Here is a 25632-nt window from a genome sequence, read left to right on the forward strand (position 1 = left end):
AGCCAGAAAGAACCCTCCTTTATGCTTTGACATCAGAGCAACTCCCCCCCGCCCCCCGCCAGGCCCTCCTCCTGCCCAGCCTCTCGGGTCCGTTGCGGGGCGCCCTGCGGGAAGGGGAAAGACGTGCGGAGGCTGAATTCTGACACGGGGTCCAAGGACCAACTTCTCCTTCAGCGGCTGCTGAGCTCTACAGCCAGTGGCAGCTTTCTCGTGGCTGGGGTTTTCTTCAGTGGCACAGGGGGGGGGGAGGCCTCAGTTGGCCATTTTTCTGGACGGGGTGTCGAAGAGGGCTGCGATGTCCAGCATCGCCTGGCAGATGTTCCTCCCAAAGCGCTTGGAATCCTGCAGGGAGGGAAAGAGAAGAGAAGGTCTCCAGCATCCCCTCCAGAGCTCTCTCAGGGCCACGGAGATCGACTACTGAGATCGCGTCAGCCACGTACCCCTGCAGGGCCAGCAAGTATGGCCTAAATAGCACCCAGTCCGGCACTCACAGTTTCAGGCTGACCGGGTTACAAGAGACCCCGAGGCTGGATTGCACACACACATACACACACACACACATACACCCTCTGTTTGCACACCAGCCTACAAAACACATCATATTCATTTGGAATATTTTCCTCCTGCTTTTAGATTCTGGTGGGTGAATGGAGCAGCAGACATCGCATTAAAGAGTGCATGCCAGAGCTGAACACCACCGGGGGGAAAGCCCTTAGGAACAAAACTCTGTGGTGCTGAGAGGCAGGGAGCTGCACAAGTGAGGGGCCACCACTCAAAAGTCTCTGTGGTTTTAAGCAGCCACTCCACCTCAGGGACTGGAAGAACATGGAGTGTGCCCCCTAGAGATGATCTGAGAGTGCTGGAGACTCGTGGGGGAAGGAAATCCTCGAGGGCTGCAGCCGCAGGGCGGTGAGATCGCAGCAGAGTGGCCTCACGCATGCAAGGAACTGAACAGGCCCTTCGTGAGCTGCACTGTGACTCTGGCCACATGCTCCAGGGAGCGCTTTGCTCTTCCACTTGCTGCCCTGCTCTTGGCCATTCTGCCGACAGCAGCACGGGGGCGGGCGGGGTGGGGGGGAACAGGGGAAAGCAAGGCAAGAGTCTATAAGGTGGGCCATGACACAGCCAGATGTCAGGATCCTCCAGGGCAGAAGGAGAAGAGAGGAGATCTGGGAACTGGCACTCGATGCGGGCTGTCTGGAAAATGAGGGCACTTCAGAAGCTGTGCTCCTAGTCTCAGGACGGCACTGCCACAGCTGCTGGGACTTCTCAAATGGACTTCTCAAATGGCACTGCCAGTCCCAGAGAGAGCCCACCCCCCACCCCGCAACCTTGGCTCCGTAGCTATTGGAAGTCCCACCAGTGCCCGGCTGCTCTCTCACACCAACTCACCGTTTCTGGGCTGGAGCGCTTGCTAGAGACGTGGAAGGTGATGAGGTGTTCGCCTGCAATGATGTAGGAGACCCCGTAGCCATCGTTGGCCACCTGCAGGGACAGGCAGGGAAGCAGGGAGTCAGGCCCCAGCCAGAGGCATGGCCTGAAACGGGGAGGGGGACCCTCTCCGGGCTGAGGGAGGGGTCCCAGGCTGGAAGGCAGCAGGCATGGGAGGCAGAGAGCGGTACAAGCTCAAGCTGGAGCACGGAAGAGGCTTCCCAGGGAAGAAAAGCCTCTGCGCTTCCTTTGGCTTGAGAGACTGCAGCCCGCCCCCCCCTCCAAGCTTCATGTCTGTGTAAAACACGACCGGGGCACTTTCAGGAGACGATCTCAAAACAAAGAGTGTTTTGTTTTCTGTGCAGACACCCGTCCAGCCCCAAGTGGGTTTGGTGGGGGGCAGATCCAGTCCCATGCTCTGGCACGCCTGCCCACTGAGGATGAGCCCCCAGGGCTTGCTGTCCTTTCCCCCAGCTCTGCACCCCCTCCCCACCCCCTTGCAGTGTGCTGTGCCTGTGGTCTCTCTCTCTCTCTCTCTCTCACAGACCTACACGTGGGGCCCAGGGAAGTGGCGCAAGTTGGACTCACCGGCCCGAAGCCACCACCAGAGGAAACGTGATCCGGATTGGTTTCCAAGTCGAACATCTTGATCTGCTGCTGGGGCGTCTGGCTGGTGGAGAGGCGCCAGGGCTCAGACAGCACCTGTGAATGCAGGCAGGGTGAGCGCTGCCTCGGCTGGAGTGCCTCTGCCCCACCCTGGCCCCCCCCAAATCACATGGGGCAAAGGGCCTGCAAGGACTGGACCTTGCCCGGCCACCTCAGCTTGCCAGACCCCCTCCAGGCATCCCCTTCTGCCTGGGCTGAGCGCTCAGCAGGTGGAGTCCATTGAGAGGCCAGCCCATACAGTGGAACAGCAGGGGGAAAGGGGCAGCAAGCCGAGGGGGGTGGGTGGGCGATGGCTGCACCTTTCCTTGGACCAAGCGCCATTTGTGTAGAGCAGACTGCGCCTGCCTGCAAGCTCCAGGCAGGCGGGGGGGGGGGCGGGGGGGGGGCGGGGGGGAGAAGAGAGCAGCCCTGTTGGTTCAACCTGCTCCATGATCAAAGCAGGGCCAAGGCAGGCCCAGGGCCCGGGGCTCTAGCTCTGCTCACGGAGGGATGTGCAGTGACCCCCCCTGCCCCACTTGGCTTCATCTTTGATCCTGACTGGTGGGGAGGGCAGGGTTCGGGGAGAGGGGGGACCTCAGTGGGGTCTAATGCTCTGGAGGCCACCCTCCAAAGCAGCCATCTTCTCCAGGGGAACTGATCTCCGTGGCCTGGAGATCACTTGCAATTCCAGGAGATCTCCAGCCAAACAAGGTTGGCAGTCCTAACTGTGAACTGTCTACCAACTTGCAGGGATGGATAATTCTGGAGAGCGAAAACAGCAGCTGCCCCACCCTGGGCAAGGCTGCTTGTGGGACCCCCTGCCCACCCGGCCGGAGGGCGACTTCTGGCCCAACGCTTGCTGAAGGGGGTCGAGAGGCAGACCTCACAGGGGTCCTCACCTGGGCCAAGAAGGGCGAGTCCACTCCCAGGTAACGGGACACCACGTAGAGGCAGAAGAGGTGCCTGTCGATGCCGGCCCCAGTCATGGCCAGGCGGTACAGGAGCTGGTGCTTCTTGGCTGCCTCCCGGAACAGCTGCAGGCACTCCGAGGGCTGTGGGGAAAGGCGGAGGGGGCTCAGGGGCCGGGCCTGGGCTCCTGGAGAAGACTGCTGGGCAGGAGCCAGAGGTCCCCCCTGCGAATCCCTTCCTTGCGCCTCTCCCTCCCTCCCCAGGTGTGGCACCTGTATTTGCCTGCTGCCTGCTGAGGCTGGTGTGTGTTTGGGGGGTGGTTCGGAAGGCCTCTTTGCAGACCCTGCCGGCCTCTCAACCCCAAAGCCCGGGACACTGGAGCCCGAGGCCCCCCTCCAAGGCCTTCTGCTGCCTTCACACCTGGGCTCGCCTTTCCGATTTCAGAGCAAGCCCTCTGGGAATGGGAGCCATGGCTACTGCGTTCTGATGCACAGCGCCTGTGCCCCCCATAAAACAGAGACTTTGGGGCATGTGAAGTCCCCAGAGGAGGCGAAGGGCCTGCCTTGCCTCTGGCTGGCACATCTGGTGAGCTGGAATGCTTGCACAATGCTTTAACTCAAGCTGGATGTGAGATTGGGTGCCTGTGTCGGGATGCTGCATGACCCACCACAGCGGCCCAACCTTTTCCCCTTCAAGGATCACACTCTCTGCTTGCCTGCTTTGCCACGAGCCCCAAACCCTACAAAACCACGGCTGGGCTTCTGGGGCTTGCAGAGTCAGAGCTGAAGCCCACCTGGCTCAGCACCCCCACCTCCCACAGCAGCGAGCAAAGGAGAATCTGGGAGCCGGAGGGGGGGGCATCTCTGCTGAAGACCTTCCCGGCTCCTGTCTCTGCCTGGGCTCTTGCAGAGGAGGTTTTCACGCCCCCCCCTCCAGTGCTAGGAGCCCCCTTTCCTGCAAGCCCACCGATTCTCACCAGCCTAAAAGCCCCCCCCCCACCCCGAAACAAAGAGCTGCAGAGCTGGGGAGGCGCTGAGTCCCCTCCCAGCAGTCATCTGTGGTGTTCCAAGTATATTCTTTATGAGGTTTCCAGAATTCAGCAGGGTTGGACTTTAGGCAGCTCAGAGCATCTTTAGGACAGAGATGGCCACTCCCTCTGTTGGTTGCATGGAATTGGCTGCGAGTTGCAATACAAGGAATTATTTCAGGCAACCAGGCTGCGACTTCTGGCATCTTTTGCAACTGGCATATGGGACAGTGAAGCGTAGAGAGCGCATCGGTGATATTCTGGCCCTCCACCTGGGTTCTTTTCCTTCTACCCCATGAGACAAGAAAGCCACTGCAAAACAACCTGCCTGTTGCGGACCTCTGTCAGCAGGGGGCACCTGGGGAGGGGTCGGGCCAAAGGGATGAGGAGGGGCCCCCAGCCCAACTGCTCAGAACTCACGCTGGTGTACGGGTCCGCCATGCTGCGCACAAAGGCTGTCGACTCGCGGGTGCAAGAGCGCACCGTCTCTGTGCGGCCCTCCCGGAACATTCGTGTCATGGAGGCCTCGTAGGTCAGGCAGAAGCAGGCTTTGTCCTGCAGCAAGCAGCAGTGAGAGACGGGGAGGTGAGGCTGGATCTAGCCGGGAGTCAGAGAGAGGCGAAGAGGTGGCAGACCTCGTCTGGGGGTTTTCCTGGGCTCACGGGAACCAGGGTGCAGCCTAGCATTAAAGGCACCGGCGGAGAGGCACTCCCCACGTGGAGCGGAGGCGCTGGCAAGAAAAGGCCTGCAAAATCATGGCCCCAAAGCCCTCTTTTCCTGGCCCCCTGCCCCCCATTGAGCCCCTCCCCCTGCACAGCTTCTTCTGGGAATTCATGCCCCCTGTGGGGTTTAGGAAGGACACACACTTAGCTCTACTCCCCCTGGACCATATAAATGCAAGGCTTAATCTAGGCACTGAGATTATACCAGCCAGCTGGAGAGAAATACGGGAAGGAAGAGCACTGGGATGTGTGCGTGTGTGTGTGTGTGTGGTGGGGGGGGCACAGTGGAAGTTACCCGGAAATGTGCCAGCTGCAGGGCGATCTGGATGAAGGCGTCGGGGCTGGTCCGGCATTTCTTGATGCGCCCTTTGCCAAAGTCTACGAAGCGGAAGCAATGGAAGTCCACGTCGTCAGCGAGCGCTTTGGCCACACTGTAGGAGGCATCTATGACCAGCCTACACTGCACAGAGCAACCCGGGATGAGCACGTGAAGGGGCACGCCCACCCCAGCCCTCTCCCCGGCACAGGGACCAGACCGGGCGCCGTCTCCCCTCCCCTGGCACAGCACGTCCCGTCACACCTCTGCCCGTTCCCCCAGGAATGCAAGCGAAGCTCAGAGCAGCACGGAGAAGATGCAGTGAGGCATCGGCTGGAGAAAGGGGGCAGCGGTGGGGATGGGGCCGTCTTCTCAGCAGGAGGACTCCTGACTCTAGGGAGCCCCCCCCCCCGGTGGCCCTCTCACAGCCTAGGGCCAGTTTTCTGTCTGGGCCTCTCCGTTGAGCAAGACCTGGGCCCAGTGCTGGCAAGAAGGGCTACAGGCATAAGAAGACAGCCTCGGACTGTGCTCTTGCTTCTCTGGGGAAGGGGCCAAGGCCTTCTGGGCTGGGCTGGCTAAAGCCAGCAGCAGCCCTGCCCAAGCTCCCCTGCTGCCATGGAGCCAGCAGGACCAGAATCAGCCCCCCCCCTTCTTGATCTGTGTGGCCTGCCCATGGAGCCAGTGAAGAGGGTAACCCTCTTCTGCTGGGGGAGAAGCAACGTTCCTGACAGCTGGCAGAATCCCAGAATCTCAGGAGTTGGAAGGGGCCATACAGACCTTCTAGTCCAACCCCCTGCCCAATGCAGGAGGAGCCTAAAGCATCCCTGACAAATATTCATCCAGCCTCTTCTTGAAAACTTCCAGGGAAGGGGAGCTCACCACCTCCCTAGGCAGCTGATTCCGCCTTTGAACTACTCTGACCGTGAAAAAGTTTTTCCTAATATCCAGTCGGTACCTTTGTGCATGTAGTTTTAGCCCATTGCTTCGAGTCCTACCCTCTGCTGCCAAGTGGAACAGCTCCCTACCCTCCTCCAAATGACAGCCGTTCAAATACTTAAAGAGAGCGATCATGTCCCCCCTCAACCTCCTCTCCTCCAAACTAAACATTCCCCAGGCCCTCAGCCTTTCCTCATAGGGCTCAGTCTCCAGACCCCTGATCATCCTCGTCGCTCTCCTCTGCACCCTCTCGAGTTTGGCCACATCCTTTTTGAAGCGAGGCCTCCAGAACTGCTGACATTTTTTCTGATTTGAAATGAGGGGCATTCATCCTTCTTACCTCCCCAAACTGCCACCCTCAGAGGAGCCAACCTCTATATCTCTGCATGTTCGATGGCTCTGAGCCTATCCCTAAACTGGAAGGAGAAAAATGACGGAGCAGGGACCTGTGCAAAGCTGTGACAGGCACCTGCCCAGAGGTGGGAAGGGGCAATTCTGTCTCCGCGCTGGGAGGGAGCAGTTGAAGGGTCCAGTTGTAACAGGAATACAGAGATATCAGAATATCTTCTCATTATACTTGTGTATTCTATGGAACTGTGTATGAACTTTAATGTAGTTTTTCAACAGGTTGTATAACCACACAGATGTTCCTTTTAAATGGACACAAATCTGACATTAAAAATGGCAACATCCAGAAACCAGTGGGAGAACACTTCAATCTACCAGGACATTCCATCAAGGACTTAAAGGTCGCTGTAGTTCAACAGAAACCTTTCAAAAACAAAATCCAACAGGAAGCTGCTGAATTAGAATTCATATGTAAATTTGACTCAGTCAGGCTTGGATTGAATAGGGACTATGAATGGTTATCTCATTATCAGAAGTAACTGACTTCCTTAACAGAAGCAAACTGATCTCCATATCAGAAGCTACTGTTTGCATCTACTCCGCCCTCCCCTCTCCACCTGTATATCTGACCAGTTTCTTCTTGCCCTCCATGCATCTGACAAAGAGAACTGTGATTCTCAAAAGCTTATGCTACAATAAACTTGGTTAGTCTTAAAGGTGCTACTGGACTCTTTTTGATTTTGCCTTTTATCTTTGACAACCGATTAAATTAGTGAACAATAGTAGACATATGGTTCTTGAATTACTAGAATGGACCAATTATGATATGTTCATTTAACTTTTCTGTCACCTTCCAATGATTTATGACATACATCCTTCACCTGCAACAGGGCTTCACTTTTTAGCTAGGTAGAATTTTACATGATGGGAAAGCTAAAGAAGTGGCTAAACCAAAGACCAATCATGTTTTTATATTGTTGTCATGTGAGAAAGGTCTTAGATACCCTAATAGCTAGCTCAGTTAATTAGTATAGAAGATGCCGCCCAGACAGGAGACGAGGGCTTTGCTGAAAGAAATCTCATGCAGATCTACGTGAGAAAAATATATTTGTACACGCGCTTATTGAAAATTCAATAATTTCATAATACATCCAATTTTAAATCAATCTCAGATTTTTTTGAGAGATATTAGGAGAGTTAATCCTTGTTGCGTGCACTTGCTCATTACTTATGGGTTTTATTTTAATAAATCTTTATATTTTAGTATGTTGCTTAATTAAAAAGATCGGAGTTTATTTCAATAAACAGTAAACATTGATTAATAGTTTTGGACAGATTTGTCATTGTAGAAGTATTTTAATAAATAAGGTAAAATATTTTATAGATGATCTAATAATGAGATTTAAGGATGAAAAGGAAAAATATTTTTGAGTATGGTTGTGTTATAAACGTGAAACTATATTTTAAAGGCCAGACGGATGTTACATTCTCGATAGTCCTTGTAATACATATTTTTAATTTTCATTTCACTCTAATCTCTGTATTTTTTGCTCCCTCCCCCCTTTTTCCTTCTGTGCCCCTTTATCTGGTTTTAAAAAATAATATATATATATATATATATATATATATATATATATATATATATATATATATATATATATATATATATTTTAAAAAAGCCTTTGGAGCTTATCAGAGTTGGACTATAAATCTCAGCACTGGATGACTGGGAAGCTTTAACAAGGCATGGATAAATAATCCTTTGCGCAGCCACAACTGATGCTGAGATGTGCAGCAGCATCCCTTGGCCCCAGTGGAGCCCGGGAGGCGAGGCCAGAGCAGGAGCTCAGGCAGCGTTACGATGGCGGCATCCCCCTCTCTTTTAGGATTTCTTTGTATCTTGCAACACAGTGTGAGAATTAACGCCTTCGACCCGTATAGCATTATTAGATTCCTATTCCTCCCTTCTTCCCTCTGTAGAACTCAGGGAAAGATCGTGGCACTTCGAGCCTTCTCTTATTTCTGCTCAAAATGCTGGTCCGGAAAGCAGGGAAGGTGGACCAAAGGCCTAGAGATGCACGTGCCACGGTGGGTGTTCTCTGTGACGACCGACCGATGCCCAAAGCACCTCCTGCTGCTTGCCACAGAGCCCCTTCCAGGGGCTTTCAGGGCTGCTTTTCAGGGCCGGGTTTAATAGTGACGATTATACAGAGGACGGCCGGTTGTATTGCTTTTGCCCTGTGAGCTGCCTGGAGCAGGACAGCCCTGCGGGGCCAGACCAGCAGTCCATCTAGGCCAGCGCCCTCCTGGGACCAGCGTGCTTGGGACCCAAAAGTAACCCCACAGCCCCCTCAACCTTCCATAGCTGAGCTCTACCCAAGGCCTCCGGACGGGGGACTGCGTCACCCCCCCACACACACACACACACACTGGAAGTAAAACACTTAGGGGGCACGGAAGCAAGACCTACCTCCACAGGAATGTCCCACTGCAAGCGCTGGGGCGGGGGCAGTGCTGTGTTGGGCTCCCCCTGGCAATGCCCGCTGCCGCAATAGCCCAGCTGGAACTGGTCTGTGGCCAGCATGAACTGGGGAGAGGGAGGGAGGGAGGGAGGGAGGAGGCGGGGTCAGGAGAAAGGCGTGCCAGAGGCAGAGCAACAGACCGCGAGACACCCAGGGCCCTGCGCCGTTCCCTTGCGCCCGCGGCCAAAGCAAGGCACCCCACGGGCACAGCCGTTCCCCGGCTGCTTCTCACCTCCCAGAGGTGCCCTATGATGGGGGCATCAGCCCACGAGTGCTCGGCATTGGCACCCAGCTTGCCGTTCCGATACACCACCAATGTGAAGGATTTGTCAAACCACCTGCCAAGAGAACAGCAAACATTTCAGAACTGACACACGGAACTGGGTGAAGCGGATTGAGAGCGTCAGTCGGTTGACCACTGCATGGCAGGAACAAGGGAGCCGCAGGAAATGCCCGGCTGTATTCCTCCAGGGGTGGAGCTAGGGTGGAGCTACCCTCTGTGGGGGAGGGTAAGAGAAAGAGCTAACGGTGGGGGGGGGGGTCCCAAGCACCTTTTGGAAAAAGAGTCAGTTCTCCGTTTGTGCATGGAAAGGGAATCCCGAAATATTGCTTCACAAAAAGTGTCCGAGCAATCCACATACCCCCCTCCGTCAGCCCCATCCGAGCCTCTCCCCTCTCAGCTCCTCAAGTGCCCACCCAGTCCTGAGGAAGCGGAGCTGCCACAAGCCCCCCTCTTTCCACCAGCCAAGGGGGACACGTTCAGGCCCCGGGACCAGGCAGTCCAGAGGTGGGCGTGTGCCGGCACGGTCCAAGCTGCCCTGAGCTTCCCTGCTGGAACTGCTCGGCTGACCCATGCTACGGAGGACTGAAAGCACGCACGCGCACACACGATTTTTAGAGGTTTTTTTGCTGGAAGGGACCGACCCTGAGCAAGCGTAATGCAAGAGACGCAGGCAAAGCCAGCCAGATGCTTTGGGCATGCACACCAAACCACATCCAGAGCTGAGGGAAGGGGCTCCCTGCCCAGGGGGGTTGCCATCCTCTTGGTGGGGCCTGGAGAGCTCCCAGAATGACACCTGATCTCCACTACAGTGGCTGCAGTGGAGGGTGAACTCTATGGCATTACGCCTTACGGAGGTCCCTCCCCTCCCCAGGGCCCCACCCCCAAATCTCCAGGCATCCCCCAACCTGGAGCTGGCAACCCCCAGGAGGATCACTCCCTCTGCAGGCCTCACTGAAGAGGAGCAGCAGCAGCCGCAGCAGCAGCTTCTCTAGCAGCCGGCCAGGCCCAGAGCCCCCTCCCCACGAGGCCACACCTGTCATAGCAGCGCCCGTGCAGGAGGCTCTTGGCAAAGCTGTCCAGGCTCTGCTCCTCCTCCTCCGGGTCGTAGCCACAGGCCTCTTCGTCCAGCGTCAAGAAGAAGGCTGCTCGTTCAATGCAGTCCAGCGCCACCCGGTTCTTTCCTTGGCCGAAGTACTTGGCTCGCGCTTCGGCCCATGGAGGTCTGAAAATCCCAGAACAGACTGAGCCTCCCAAACAGGCTCTCCCCGCCCCGCCCTGCCGTTGCCCACTCCCAAGACCGCTGGCCTCTTCTGGGGAAGGGCAGGATTCCCTCTGAGCTAGGGAGAGACAGACGCCCGCCAGCCCTCCGGTCTCCCGCGCTCCCGTAACCTTCCGCAAGGGCTACCTGTCCCCAGCTGTGAGGGCCGCCAGCTCCTTCTCTCCAGGCTGAGGCAGGGACGGGTCATCCAGGATGCGCTGGAACTGCAGCTCCAGGTCTCGAGGGCCCAGCAGCTTCCCCGCCTGGTACAGCCACACCTTGTAGAAGCGGCCTTTGTGGTAGACGGCCAGGTGCCTGCTGTCCAACAGGTGCAGAAGTGAATCTGCAGAACAGCAGAGCAACTCAGCTGAGACCCCAGAGATGCTGGAAGTGGGACTCATGGGGGGCGGGGGGGGGGTCATCAAGCTCACGGGGAGGGGCGGGGCTTCTCCTCTCTGACAACTGGGTACCTCCCGTCCAAAGATTTCTGAATTCTTCTCGCAGCCCCAAATCATACAGAAGGAAGGGGGCGGGGGCTCTGGTGAACTCTGGGCTCAGCGCTGGGGAGGCCTCGGGGGGGGGGGCCCAAGCACAACCCTGCCAGCCACCCTGGGGGCCACCTCTTCTCTGCCAGGAGTGTGGGGAAGAAGGGCAGTGCGAGGAATGCCCTCTGCGGTTGCTCAGAGGCTCAACTTGCTATTAATTCAGATCTCTAGACTCCTCTTTTCTCCCCAACGGGCACCCAAACCTGCTCACATGGTTCTCTCACCCGTTTTACCCTCACAACGACCATATGAGGTAGGTTAGGCCGAGAGGGAGAGCTTCCGTGGCCGAGGGAGGATCCGAACCTGGCTCCCCCAGATCCTCGTTCATCCCATACGCCACACTGGCCCTCATTCGATATCCCCCCTGCGCACCCCAAACACCATGTAACCATCGAATTGGCTTATGCAGCTGAGCTCAGATTAAGCCCCCCCCCCCCCCCGCTCTTTCAGGCAGATGTAAATCTTCAGACCCCACCTGCCCTTCTCCCCCACGGAAGGCACAGTCCCTGGGCACCTGCCCTGTGCAAGCCCCAAAGAAAAGAGCCTGCAGGCCTCCAGGGCAGCCCCCCTGCCTCGAGGGGAGCCCCTCCCGTTCTCCCACTTCACGGGCCCCACAAAACGCCTCTGGAGCGTTTCAGCAGCCGTTCTCTGGGCCAGACGGACAGTCTGAGTGAAGGACCAGGAGCCCCTCGGTCTGACCCTGACCTGAACCACCAAGTCACCAGGTAGCCTTAGGAAGCCCCCCTCTGCTCAGCCCCCAGCCCCCCTGCAACCTGGGCCAATTGCACCATCCTGCCCCGCAAGGCAGTTCTCTGGACGACAATGAAAGTGCTGAACGTTCACGAGTGCTCCGCCTACATGTGGTGGATTGGGGGGGGGGGTCCGCTCTCCCCTGGCACGGGCTCTGCCTCTCTTGGGCGGCTTTCCTTACCCCACTCACCTGCCTCCTTGCCAGGAATGCGAGTTGTGTTGAAGATCCTCTCCATCTGGTAGGAGCACATGGGCACCACGCCAAGCGCCATCACCTGGCGGCAAAGTGGGGAGGGGGGTAGCTCTTAACAGTGCCTACATCTTCCTTCCTAGACGGCACTGCCCAAGCCCGCCAGGAAGGGTGCCCCTGCGCCAGCTCCAGCGGGTGATGCTTTTGTGACCCCCACCCCACGTTGCAATGAGCCCGTGACCGCCAACAGCTCTGCCTTCCTCTCTTTACATGGCACTCCCGAAGAGGGCCAGAGGCAGCGGGAGGGGATTCTTGGCTCAGATGCCTTTGCGACCTCAGGCCCGTTGCCTTGGAGCCCCCAACATTTTGGAGCCTCCCCATGCGCCCCACTCACAGGGGCCAGCTCCTCACGGTCCAGTTTGCGTCGGTATAGCAGGAGGGAGTGCACAGCGTTGCCCGCCCGAGCAGCCTGGAGCGGAGTGGGTGTTGCATACAGGAAATCCTAGCCAGAGAGGCAGAAGAGTCACCAAGAGGCAAGCCGGCGTGTAGTTCTTCTCAGCTGCCCCACTGAGCGCCGCTGCTGGCCACTGGTCAGGGCAGGGTGTGTGTGTGTGTGTGTGTGTGTGTGGCCCCACAGCCCAAAGTGGGTCCACACACACAAAGTGGGTCCAGGGGCCTCAAATCACGGTGAGTGAGACCAACCAGATTTTAGAGGCCAACCAGATTTTCAGGGTGTAAGCTTCCGAGAGTCAGAGCTCCCTCCTTGGTGTCTGAAGAGGGGGGTTCCGAGACTCGAGAGCACACGCCCTGAAGATCTGGTTGGCCTCTAAGGTGCCCCTGGACTCCAATCCTGCTGTTCTGCTGCAGACCAGCACGGCTCCCCCCCCCCCCGGAAACTCTCTTTACTCACCATGACGTAGTAGTTGCTGTTCACCATGATGGGGCCTCTTCCCCGGAGGTAGATGTATTCCTCCCACCAGTCACTCACCTGTCAAGCAAGGACAGTCTCTCTCAGGGGAGAAGAAGGGGAGACAGAGGAGGCCAGCCGGCGGCACCCAGGGAGCGCCGCCAGCTGGGGAGGGGAGGGGAGTCGGCGGGTTGTGCCCGGGAGCCAGCAGAACCCAGCCCCAGGGACGCTTGCAGGGCCATGAAGGCACCGCATACTCCGCCTGGGCGGTGGCCCTGTGGGAATATTCCTGGTAAGCTGAAGGGCCAATCTGCCCGCAAGGGTAGGGGACTCCCGCCTGGCCCAGCTGTCTCTTTCGGAACATTCCTTTTCCATGTAAAGAAACCGTATGCTGTCTTTCCAGGCCTGCTCTGGGTGACTTGTAACAATGAAAAAAGCAGCCAGTAAAACCCATTAAAAGAAACGACACCAATAAAAACATATCAAGACCAAGTCAATAAGAAGCCCAGTCAAAGCAGCCAATAAAAGCCACCCGAGGCCAACGTAGCAGCCCGTGCAGCAGAGCAGCCCGCAGGACAGCAGCAGGCACTGCGACAGCTAGAAAGGTGGAGCCCCTTAGCTAAAAGCCTGGCTCAAGAGATGTGCTTCAGCCTGGCACCTAACGAAAAGCACAACAGGCGCCTAGCAAGCCTCGTGGCGGGAAGTCACGCCACAGGCAAGGGGCCACTGGAAAAGCCCCCACTCTGGCTGGCACCTGCCCCACTTCTGCAGCCAGGGGCACAGCGAGCAGGGCTCGAGAAGAAGATTTCAGCGGGTGGGCTGGGTGGAGGCGGGCCTCCATGTACACTGGCACAGAGCCATTTACGTCCTTAAGGGGAAGAACCGGCACTCCGAATTGTGCTGGGCAGCCCGTGCAACTCTTTCAACACAGGGGTGATTTGATCTCCGTATGAATCCCCCACCGGGCAGCAATAGCTGGCGGCTGCGTTTTGAACCGGCGGAGGGTTCTGGGCTGTTTTCAAAGGAATGTCCGTCCACGCTGGGCGGTGGGGGCAGCCAACAGCCAGCTCAGGGCTGTGAGGCCAGGGGGGCCTCCAGGGCATGGGGAAGGGGAGGGAAGAGAAGCTCAGAAAGGGGCGGGAGAAGCCATGCTGGGGAGTGGAGGGTGCAGAGGAGCTGGAGGCACCCATTGCGGGCTGGGCTGGGCAGGGACTCACGTAGTTGGAGGCCCACCAGGACTTGAGGATGAGGTACTTCTGGAGCCGAGGGGCCTCCTGCTTCTGGAAATCCCTGGCCAAGGTCTCCATTTGGCTGTACCTCTCGGCATCCAGCAGGTGGTGAACAGATTCCAGATACTGCAGAGAGATGGAAGCAACCAGTGTGTGCGGGGTGTGTGTGTGTGTGTTGCACTTCTCCCAATAGAGGCACATCCTTGGAGCACAAGAGCTGGCTCGAAAGCTCCTACCCTGGAAATTGAGTGGGTATTCATGGCTCCCACATGAAACGATCCCTGGAGCGCATGCGTTCTATGGAGCGGGGGGGGCACAATCCCCCCCCCCCGATGGTCCTAGGAAGCTTCCGAGACTGGCTGGATAAGAAGTCAGGGCCAGCACATGCAACAGACGCGGGGAGGAGGGACTTGAAAAGTCCCCTAATAACCTGAGATAGCAGCGCTGGCACAGGCCGTGGGGACACACACGCACCTGCGTTCCACGGACTCAGACCCTTGGCCTGCCCAGGTCAGTCTTGTCCATTCAGGCTGGCTGCAGCTCTCCAGGGACTCGGGGGGGGGCTTTCCCATCCCTTCCCGCTGGATTGAACGGAGGCCTCCTGCGTACCAAGCAGGCGCTCCCCCATTCAGCCCTGGCCCCTCCCTGGCTGCACCTTGGGGAATTCCCACGGCAAGCCCCTCGCCAGACATGACCTCCCGGAGGGACTCATAGCCAGGGTTGGCTGTCCGGCCAAGTCACCCGAGCACGGTGAGGAGGGGCACTGCAGGGGATGGGCTGGCTCCCTGCGGGGCTGGCAGTGCCTCCTGGGCTCGTGCTGCCAGTGGCAGGACCCAAGATGCAATCTGACAGGAACGCTTGAGGCAACCTGGCCGGGGGCAGGGGGGGGGCTGGGCCCAACCAGCCTTGCTCAACCGCAGCAGCGGTGCCGGTCTTAGATTTACGGCCACCCAGCCCGGGCTTCCCCAGAAGAGCCGCTGCCCATTTCCCTCGGCATGGCTCCTCCTCACCGATTAATCCAGCGGAGCCCCCACCGGAGACTCTGATCTCCCCTTCCCCCAGTTTGCGTCCCAGCCCCTGCTGTGCTCGGGAGCGGCACGGCCCCCAAAGGATCTGGAGACAAAGAATCCTAGAACGCCTTGCTGAGCAGCGGCAGGCAGGGGGCGTGGGAGTGCCGGGCAGTGTCGGTGTGCTCCCCCCTCCCCGAGAGAGCCAACATGCCAGCCCCGCTGCCCTGCCCCATCAGTGCCCCCTGAGCAGCAGCATGCCCAGGGCTCCACTTACCCTCTGGATGGTGTCCTCCACTTTGGGCACAGGCAGTTTGGGCAGGGAGGCCTGGAGGCTGTACAGCATGGGCTGGCGCCCAGACAGCACTTTCACCGTGGCCTGCACCAAGACAGTGGGGGGGGGCAGGGGCGGGGGGGAGGAAAGGCGGACGTTATTGGCAGCTGAGAGCACAACACGCTTGCCCTGGGTGCTGCCTGCTGACTCCAGCATCCGCAGACAGGAGCCTCCTGGCCCAGGTAACTCTGGATTCCAGGTACGTACACAGGAAGCTGCCTTAAGCAGCCTCTGACTGTTGAGTCCATCAAGATCAGTCTTGTCTTCTCAGGCTGGCAGCTGCTCCCCGGGGTCTCGGGCGCAGAAAAGTCCTTCCCGTCACCTCCTATCGGATCCTTTCCCCTGGAGATTCTGAAGACTGAACCGGGGGGCCTCCCGCAGGCCATGCAGAAGCTGCGCCACGGAGCCACGGCCCCCTCCCCAGGTCTGCTACGTTGGTCTGCTGCCAGCTCTCATTCGCACACAAGCTCAGGGCCTCCCACCCTTTGTGGGTCTTGGCGTTCAGACATGCACCAGGAGTTCTGTGCTTGGGACGGCTGTTCCAGGCGGGCGCAGAAGCCCATTCAGGTCACAGGCGCGCCCAGAGAGGGCTTGTGCCTCCCCGTCAACCCGAGCCAGTGTCCTGGCCTGAAAGGGCCCAGGGAAGGGGATGCTCTTCACCCCTGTGGGGAAATCTCACGTTCTGATGGGCTGCCCTTGTTTCCCCAATGGGGAAGCAGCACCCCCCCCCTCTCCCAGGCAGGAAGGTTCAAGTCCCCTCTTTGAATGGGCCACGGTCCCAATCCAGAGCAACCCTACATTCCACACACAGATCTTGCAGCAGGGTCGGGTCACCAAGGCCCAGACCGGGCAGAAGGAAAGCCTTCCCTGTACGTAAGACCTCTCAGAGGACAGCACGCAATGTTGACGCAAACAAACAAGCCCCAGAGGGCCTGGCCAACCCCTGGCCCCACTTCTGCAGGGCGGGGCTCCTCCCCAACAAACAAATGACTCACCGCCCAAATCTTGGTGGTGCTGCTGGTCCTGCCGTGAGGCTCAAACATCCAGCCATGGTAGGAGAGCAGCAGTTTGAGCGTCTTCCGGCAGAGCAGGACGCCCGAGATCCAGACGCCGGAGGAGAACAAGATGGTGCTCAGCAGGGTGCGGTTGCGCAGGCTCCAACAGCCACTGCAGGAAGAGACAAGAGGGAGGTGAAGCCGCCCCGGGAGGGAGCGCAGCGGCTGACGGAGCCAGGGACGCACCCCTTCCAAGGGGTATTTCTCCCAAATACACAGGTGACACCCCCCCACACACATCTCCTGGCACACCCAGCTGGCCCCTAAGGGAGGCAACAATGCTCTAAGCTCTGACTGAGCAAGGGCAGAAGGGAGAACAAGTGTGCTGGGAGGTGGGCAAGAGATGCAGCCCCCCCACCCCCAGGCAGGCAGAACCAGCACGAGGGTGTCCGGGGCACTGCTTTTGGCGGAGGCTGTGACTGACACCATTTCCTGTCTCTGCACAACCGATGTGAAGGTCAGCGCTGGGTGTGTGTGGCTTTGTTCTTGTATACTGGTTTTGATAAGATATTCTTTGGCACTGGAGCTGAGCACCAGGGAAGGCTAGGACAAAATACACCTCCGAAATGAGGTGGGGGGGGGGAGATGCTGAGATTTTAGCAAGTGCCTCATGTTCAGTCATGTGTTATATTGTTGTTGTGTTACTTAGTTAATCAACTCATTAGCACAGGACCACTTAGCTGTCGAGTTAAGTTTCCCACCATAGAAAGGGGAGTGTAATAAAGATCCGGGATTCACTACTGGGGAACCAGTCTACCGGGGAGGAGCAATCAACTAGCAACTTATACTGAAGGTTAATTGCTCTTTGTTCAGTTTGGTGTAGTGGGGCAGCGGGACTCTAATCTGGAGAGAGCCGGGGTTGATTCCCCTCTCCTCTGCTTGAAGCCAGCTGGGTGACCTTGGGCCAGTTGCAGCTCTACCAGAGCTCTCTCAGCCTCATCCAACTCACAGGGTGATTGTTGTGAGGATAAAAATGACATACTTTGTAAACTGCTTTGAGTAGGCATTAAGTTGTCCTGAAGGGAGGTATATAAATCAAATGTTGTTGTGGTTGTTGTTGCTATTAGTCAGTCTTTTGTTCAATGTAGTCACTCTTTGTCTTAGTATATTTTTAGTCTGACCATCAAAATGTAGCAGATAGTTAGATAGATATTCCTTATTTTATCATTAATGTAACCTTTTTATCCTGATATGTAGTAACGTATTTTTTCTAGAGCGAAACACTGGGGCCTGTTCTTATTCTATTCCAATGCTCAATAATGTACTCTGCTGATTAAAGCCCTCCAGAAGGCAGCTTTGCCCCTCCCTCCGCAGGGCACAAAGGTCCTTCCGAAGGACACCAGGCACACGCTGGCGCCTTCCGTCGCTCTCCACGCTGTGCTAGGGAGGGGCTGCGGCTCAGTGGCTGAGCATCCGCTTTGTGTGCAGAAAGTCTGCAGTCAGCTTGAGTGTATCCAATGAGGTTGACGGGCAATCGATGGAGGACAGACCAAACAAAAGATGGTTAAAATGTGGCATTTGCTGCCAGGTGATGCAGGGATGGCCACAGGCAGAGAGAACTTCAGGAAGGGACTGGACGGATTCGTGGAGGAAAGGCCCACTGATGGCTACTAGCCATGGGGACTGAAGGGAACATCCACAGCCAGAGGCAGTCAACCTCTGAATACCGGTGGTGGTGGCAGCACCAGGGGAAGGCCGTGGCTTCTCTGCCCTTCTGTCAGCCCTCCAGAATAACTGGCTGTCTGCTGTCTGAGGTGGGATTGGGCACTCGATGGGCCTCTGCTCTGACCCAGCAGGGCTCATCTGATGTTCTTGTCTTAAACAAAATCAACTGGAGGTTGCAGCTGTATAAGCTAAAACATTCCCAGAGCTGAGCAGAACAGATCTCTAGTCTAAGTGCAAATTAGATAATTCATCACAAACTGATCTCTGCAGTCTGGGAACCACTCATTCCTGGAGATCTCCAGTCCTCACCTGGTGGTGGTTGGCAAACCTATAACGCAGGCTAGAAGCAGGACTAGCCAGGGCTCTCAGCTGAACATGCCAAATAAAGAGTCCAGAGACCCAGAGCAGAACAGCCTTGGAGAACGGCAAGGAACGAAGAAGTAACAAAACAGCAAAGAGTCCAGTAGCACCTTTAAGACTAACCAACTTTATTGTAGCATAAACTTTCAAGAACCACAGCTCTCTTTGTCAGATGCATCAATGGATCTGACAAAGAGAGCGCTGGTTCTCGAAAGCTTCTGCTACAATAAAGTTGGTTAGTCTTAAAGATGCTACTGGACTCTTTGCTATTTTGCCACTACAGACTAACACAGTTAACTCTTCTGTACTGTAGTCTGGAAATCAGTTATCACTTCAGGAGATCACCAGACTCCATCTGGAGGTTGGCAACCCTAGCTTACCACCAAACTATAGCCCCTTCCAGGTTAGGCTCCTGATGGTCGAAACTTGTGCAAAGGACAGATCTTGCAGCAGAGGGTGAGAAAGAGGATTCTTAATCCAGCTTGGGCTTTAGGGTTTGGACAGACACATTGGCTATTATGCATATTAATTTTATTGTATCAAATAAATACCAGTATTAAAAGTTTACAGCAACATTTGAAAGGGAAGGGCAAGTTTGGCTGGCACCTGAAGCCTCATTTGGGAACGCCAAACCACTTATTGGCCAGAAGGCCTGGCTAGCAGGGAGTCCAGAGGCAGGGCGGGGGGGGAGGGGGGAGAAAGTAAAGCTGGCCTCCCAGGCCAGGGATTTCGACCTGGGCAGAGCCCCCCATGATGGCAGCGCCCCTCCCCTCTGTGGCTTATTATAGAAAGCCCCGAGGCCCCTCACCTCCTGGCGTTCGGAGCCCGATTACTTGCCACTGGGAGCCCAGCCGCCTCCCGCTGAGCATGCCAAGAAGATGGAAAGTGACTCACCCCGTGGGCAGGCGTTCTCGGATGCAGAAGATCAGCCCCAGGGACACATCCTTGCGGAGGTACAAGGAACCCAGTGTGGCTATGAAAACCGCCAGCCAGCCCGAAGGGGTTCCGGGATACACCCCTGTCAAGATGCTGTTCTGTGGAAATCAGGCGTGTCAGGGGAGGCCACGCAAGCAATGGGGGCAGGAACAGGCAGAACTGGTTCTGGGCCTAAGGGGCTTCAGCCTCTCTCTGCCGCATTTGGCACCTGTGGGCACCCCTCTCCTCTTGGTTCTGCTCCAGCCTGCCTGCTGAGCCTCTTCCCTCTCCTCCCGTCTAGGCTGTCCCTCCCCTTTCCCTGGCAACTCCAAGGGACCTTTCTTGCTCCCCTTTCCAACCTTCCTCTTCCTAGCAAAAGGCCACCACATGTAAAAGGACTTTGAAATGCACAAGGACCGCTGCACCTGCTTGCTAATTGCACACATGCAGCACCATAAGGAGGCACAGCCCTTGGCTTTGAGGGGCCAGGAGCTGCCGGAGCTGCTGCCCAGGAGAGCCTCAGAGGGGAGGGCTGGCCTCTCCCAGGCTGCAGACGGATTCCCACCCCACCTCGTGCGTGTCGGGTGCTTTCGCTGACAATGGGACTTGTACCTGGGAAGAGAGTCCAGAAAACCCTCCAAGCGTAAGCCCCTTTTCAGTCTTCCCTGCATTCTGTCAGTCCTTAGACGGCTTAATGGGGCCTTCCCTGAGAAACACACATCCCCCAAAGACCCCCATCCCGCACAAAGCCACACAAGGCCACGCAAGGCCACTCCTCACCTTGAGGCGGATAAAGCGCTTCTTCCAGGAGGAGATGCCTGACAAGTAGATCTGCTTAAGGGCCTCGCGGCTCAGCCGGAAATCCACACCCTCGGGGGTGACTGTGAATTGGAAGGCAACGGCCTGGTGGGCTTCCGCCATCTTGGAGGGTCTCTGAAAATGGGCAGAAAGCTGAGATGGGAGCCACACCAAGCACAAAAGGTCTGGGAAGCCAGAGAGGGCCATGCTCACCCCAATCCTGTCACTTCTGGCACAGACTGCCCCAGAAAGCATCACCAGCACCATGCATGGAGCTTGCGCAAGGGAGACACACTGCTGGGCTCTCCAGCTAAGCTCCCCCTGAAGCCCCACCAAGGCCTGGCTCTCTCCCAGCCACCAGCAGCCTGGGAGGTTACTGCATCCCTTCCTTGATACAGGCCACACACACACCCCGGCTATGTCCAGGCCAAGCCCCTGTGGCAGGCAGTTTGACTTTAGCCAGCAACGGACCACAGGGGCGGAAGTATCTTGAACTGCCCTGCCACAGACCACCGTAGAGTGGTTCGACAAGGGGGAGGAGGCAATCCCAGGTGACAATCAAATTGAGGAAAAAGAGATCAAAAAGAGAACAAAACATCAAGATCTAAGATTTGAAGTTCACCATCTCTGGGAGAAACATACAGCTGTTATTCCAGCGGTGATGGGAGCGCTAGGTGCAATTCATAAAGGACTAACTAAACATCTAGGTCATATTGGCATAGGCAGGGTAATAACTGGACAGTTGCCAACAGCCACACTACTTGGAACTTGCCACGTACTAAAGCGAGAGTTCATTGACTCCTAGATTCTTGGATAAAAACAGAGTCAACGAGGGACTAAAAAATTCCCAACCAAATATCTGATTGTGATGACATCTGATGTTATAGATCTAGCATCTGATGAAGAGAGCTGTGGTTCTCGAAAGCTTATGCTACAAATAAGTTGGTTAGTCTTGAAGGTGCTACTGGACTCTTCACTATTTTGCATCTGATGTTGTGTCTTTGTAAACTTGCATTTGTATACCCTTAGGCGTTGTTTACTGAAATGTTCTTGATAGTGACTGTGCTAATCTCACACTAAGTAATCCACCTTGAGTCTCAGTGAGAAAGGCGGACTACAAATGACATAAATAAAACGATAACGATGATGATGATAAAATTTGAGGGGTGCAGTTGAGTTAATCTGGAGCAGCAAAATCCAAGAGGGGTCTCCACCACCACCGCTTAGAGTATACACATATTTGCCTTACAGGTGCACTTTGTGCATCTGATCAAGTGATCTGACTCACAAAAACTCCTGGTGCCTTTCAGGTGGACTCCGGCTTTATTTTGACACCTGGAAAGGGAAAGGATGCTCTGGCCGACCCCCACCTGAGCCCCTGCAGGGTCTGAGAGTGGAGTCCACGGCTAGGGTGGTGATGACTAGGCACAGGGGGAGCTGCCTTGGGGGAGAATGTGGCTGCCCCCCCCGAGCTCTAAGTCGGAGCCACCTGGTATTTCGCCCCTTCCCTCAGCTCGGCTGCTCCAAGGCCCTTCCCCTTAAGGCCTGAGTTCTAGAGCAGGATCAAGAGACAAGCCCCCTTTACGTGACAATAGAAAGCTCCACCATTTCTGCCTGTCTGCTTCAATTCCTGTCCACGGTGCCGAGGAAGCAGGCAGAACTGCAGGGAGTGGAGCTATTCCCACCTGCCACGAAGGCAGCAGCCCCAGAGTATTCTGAAGGGCAGCCCGGCAGGAGAAGGCGCAGTTTCTCCCTGTCATGTAGCGGCCATAGGCTCAGGAGCCCTGCCAGGGAAAAGGAGGGCAGCCCTGGCAGTCCAGACGCAGACATGGGCCGGCACCACAGCACCAGGGGGCCCAGGTACGCAGGGGAGACTCGAGGCACCCTTGATGGATCCCAGCTCTCCACCCGGGGCAGCCAATGCCGCCCTTGTGCCTGGTACACAGAGCTTCACCTGGGGCTGGACGCCTTGCCGAGGCCTCCCTCTGAGCCCCCAACTGCCACGGAATCCCCAGAGCCGGGGTCTTCCATTTCAAGCCACCTGCAACTGCCCCAGCAGAATGTGGCGCTGCCACCCTTGGCAAAGGAACGGCGGCATGACAGTGGAAATCCAGCAGGTAGAGCTGCTGCCCTCACTACACCCCTTTGCCTTCTGAATGCAGAGCCCCTCCCTCTGTAACACAAGAAGACAAGCTGAACTTCCAGCAGAAGTTATTTGCAGCCCGACTCGCCCCCCAAGGCCTGGGGGAGGTCAGCAATATTACCAATGCAAAAGATCCCGCAAAAAGCGAGAGACATACTCAGTCCTGGCTTACGTTGTGCTGGACTCTACCTGCCGAAGGACAGATCAAGGCGGGCCGTTGTGTTCGTCTGTCTGTTGACAGTAGAGAAGAGCAAGAGTCCAGTAGCACCTCTAACAGCTGTGACTCACGAAAGCTCATACCACAAATGGTGGTAGTCTTATAGGTGCTACTGGACTCTTGCTCTTCTCTACTGTCAACAGACAGCATTTTAAATCTGTTTTTCCTCTCACTGTCCTCCTGTCAAACTAGGATCTGGAAGACCCGGGTTCGAATCCCTCCTGCACCACCTTAGGCTAGTCACCATCTCTCCACTTAACCTAGGGTGTGAGGATAAAAGAGAGGCCGGGACGACGATGCTGGAAGTTGCTTTGGGTCTCCCTTGGGGGCGGGGGGGGGGGAAGCAGGGCTGTCTGTCTAAATCAGGAGGTTCCTCAAAGGAGGAATCGCGCATCTGCCACGCCCACCAGTCTGGCAGGCATCTGCGCCCTCCTGATTGGCGCGTGCAGGCCTGTGCTGAGCCGCCTTTTAAATCACGTGACCGCCTCTGCAAAGCCAGCCTGTCCAAGGCGGCTGTCAAGAAAACAGCCCCGCACCCCGACTGTTTCCATCTTGCCCCATCCTCAAGGTTTAGGGCGAGACAATCCCAAAGCATTCCCTGCAACGTGCAGACAAGACCCGGCCAGAGCCCCCACCTCAAGGCCACCCCACCCCCCTGCCCCGCCCCCTCCGGCCAAGCAGAGGAGCTCCCCGTTGAGGTCCCCAAGCGGCGCCCCCCCCCCCGCCTCCTGAGTACCCGCTTCTTTCACGGCCGTCTTTGCCCTGCCGAAGGGCCCTGGCGGGGGGGGGGGGGTCTTCTCGCCCCTTCCCCCTTCTGCTCTGTGTCGCGCCCTCCTGGGAAGGCGGCCGCCCGGCCCTCTGCTGCGGAGGGGCGACTCCCGGAGGGCGGGCAGGGGCCCTTGTCGATGCCTGGCGGGGGCTTTGGCAGCGCGGCTTCCGTCACGCGGAGCGGGGCAGGGGCCAAGCGCGAGGAGAAGGCCCGGGCCGGAGCCGAGGGAGCCCGGGCGGGGGGGGGGGGCGGCGGCTGGTCCCGCACGGAGCTTCTGCCCCGGGCGGCTCGCTCGGCCTCCGCGCTGCAGCGCCGTGTTCGGGACTCGGGAGGAGCAGCGCCCCGGCCTCCGGCCGCCCTGCTGGGCCCTCGCCTCCCCGCAGCCTGACCGGGCACCCCCTTTCGGAGAGGTCGCGGCCAAAGCCCCTCCGGGCGCCGGGCGGGAGGGCAGGGCAGGGGCTGCCAGCGGGGGCGGCGGCGCCGGCGCGCCTCTCCGGGCCTGGGAGGGCACCTTGACCCGCCCCACGAAGCGGCCCCGAGGGACGAAGCGCCGGCCGGCGGGACAGGCGCTGTCCCTCCGCGGGCTCTTCCGGCGCCTGCGAGGCGGCCCCCGACGGCCGGGCCCGCGCCGTCCCCCGAGGCGCAGAAGGCCGCTCGCTCTGCTCGCAAGGCCGTGGCCGCGGGGCAGCCAAGGGCGAGGCGGCGCCACCCCGTCAGCTCGGAGGAGCGGCGGCCGGAGCCACAGCCCGGCAAGCGGCGCTCAGGCAGGCCGCCTCGCAGCGCGGGAGCTCCATGCCGCGCCCGAGGCCCAGCCCGGGGCGCCGCCCTCCGCCGAGGCGCCTTGGCCCGCTGGGGAGCCCTCGAAGCCCGCCCGGCCGCGGGCCGCGGCAGGAAGGCAGGCCGACGCCTCCGCCGCCCGTGGCGGGCCGGGGGGCGAGGGGCTGCCGCTCCTCCGCCGGCGGGGTCGCGCCGTCTGGCAGGCGGCGGCAAGGGAAGCGCCTGCAGGGGCCGCGGCGGCTCTCCTGCTCTCCCCGCCGGAGCCTACCTGCGCCCTTCCCCTTCGCTCCCCTGGGCCGCGGGCGAGGCAGCTGCCTGCAGCCGGGCCCGTCTCCGGAGCGGCGGGAGGCGGCCGGAAGGGCGTCTGGAGGAGGCCGAGCCCCGTGGCCCCGGCCGCAGGCGGGAGGGGCGCCTTCAAGGGGCCAGGGAAGCCTCCCGCCCCCGTGGCCCTGCTGGCCGCAGACAAGCCTCCTCCGGGAGGGGCCTCGGCAGCCGGCCGAAGGCGCTTCGGAGACCCTGCCCCGCCGGGCCGCCCTTGGGAGGGGCCCTTCGGCCGCTCAGGCTGCAGCCCGGCAGGTGCGGAGCTGGGCCGGCCAGCCTGCCCCCCGCCCCACCAGGGGTCTTTTGCCTGGCCCGGCCCAACCTTCCGGCTTTGTCTCCCCCCCCCCCCCCAGCATTTCCTCTCCCTCGGTCTGATGCAAACAATTTTGCCTGTCTTGCAGCTGGCAGAAGTTCGTAGGATAACCAGAGGCAGGTTGAAATCAAGAAGGCTTCGCTTTCCCTTCCGGATGAAAAAAGGAGCCCGCTTCCAAAACTGGCCCCCTTTGGCCCTCAGGCGGGGCGGGGGGGGGGGGTGCTTGGGTGCCTGCAGGAGCGGGAGGCCTCGGCTCACCCTGACCTGAGCTGAGAACGGAGGGAGGTGGCCTTTGGCCTCCCACCTGGCAGCCGACTCGAAAGGGTTGTTGTGAAGGCACGCGAAGTGCTTGGGGGCGCTCGAGGCCCTGCCAAGGGAAGGGACTCGATCGGTGCCGCTTTACAAAGGCTTCGGTTCTGAGCCTGAGCAGCGGGCCTGCTCCTCCTCTGGCCAGCCGCGCAGTGGCCCAGCCAGACACAGGAGGGAGCAGGGCTCAGGATGGCCTTGCCGTCTTCCGTGGAAGGAGGAGGCCCCCCGCCCCTCGCCCCGCCCGCTGCAGCAGCTTGGTGTAGCCCTAACAGGCCAGCTCAACCCGGACAGAATTTCCGGGCCTTTCCTATTTGCAGAGAAGGAAGACTTTTGGCCAGGGCTGCTTCTCTCACCTGCCGGTTGGATGCTTGTTGGTTTGTGACCCTCTTGTGGTCCTCCCTGGGCTACTGGACAGAACATGCACAGCACTTACCAAATACCAAATTCTGCCTGGGAGGGCCAGGGCCAGAAGCTGAGCAAATGGGGGCTCTGCTCCCCCCCCCCCCGAGAAGTTAATGCAAGTTTCTTGGGAGGGAGCAATGCAATCCGCTGGCTCCCTCCTGGGGCTTGGATTCTGCGCAGTGCTGGATCCCTTCGCCTGGCTCAGTGGCGGCCTTGTTGCGAAGAGTGG

At 58.2% G+C, this 25632-nt stretch overlaps 1 protein-coding gene across 8 annotated transcripts; it reads right to left on the reverse strand.

Annotated features, from left to right (window-relative positions):
- On the reverse strand, positions 1-25625 carry CPT1B (carnitine palmitoyltransferase 1B). 8 transcript variants are annotated; one of them, XM_054987955.1, is made up of 19 exons: positions 25435-25625; positions 20135-20287; positions 19334-19473; positions 16355-16526; positions 15303-15404; positions 14007-14144; positions 12793-12870; positions 12277-12384; positions 11883-11967; positions 10545-10740; positions 10173-10361; positions 9089-9194; positions 8805-8921; positions 5030-5194; positions 4433-4567; positions 2976-3128; positions 2020-2133; positions 1393-1485; positions 1-342 (listed from the first exon to the last, which is right to left on the reverse strand). In XM_054987955.1, the coding sequence occupies exons 2-19, from the start codon at positions 20273-20275 to the stop codon at positions 253-255; spliced, it is 2322 nt and encodes a 773-aa protein (XP_054843930.1). In that variant the 5' UTR covers positions 20276-20287; positions 25435-25625; the 3' UTR covers positions 1-252. The 8 variants fall into 8 exon arrangements, with proteins under 8 accessions (XP_054843930.1, XP_054843934.1, XP_054843931.1 ...); XM_054987959.1 differs by lacking the exon at positions 25435-25625 and adding an exon at positions 25355-25375; XM_054987956.1 differs by lacking the exon at positions 25435-25625 and adding an exon at positions 24997-25144.
- Positions 25626-25632: the final 7 nt, after the last annotated feature.

Source organism: Eublepharis macularius, chromosome 9 (assembly GCF_028583425.1).
Source record: "Eublepharis macularius isolate TG4126 chromosome 9, MPM_Emac_v1.0, whole genome shotgun sequence".
Lineage (NCBI taxonomy): Eukaryota > Metazoa > Chordata > Lepidosauria > Squamata > Eublepharidae > Eublepharis > Eublepharis macularius.

Bases quoted from the DNA above. Each gene is read 5' to 3' on its own strand.
- CPT1B (XM_054987951.1), bottom strand. From the start codon at position 20,419: ATGGTGCTGGTGATGCTTTCTGGGGCAGTCTGTGCCAGAAGTGACAGG. The intron at 16,527-19,333 runs GTGAGTCACTTT...CTCTTCCTGCAG, and splicing joins CGAGAACGCCTGCCCACGGG to TGGCTGTTGGAGCCTGCGCA. The intron at 343-1,392 runs GTGAGTTGGTGT...CCCTCCCTGCAG, and splicing joins AGCGCTCCAGCCCAGAAACG to GATTCCAAGCGCTTTGGGAG.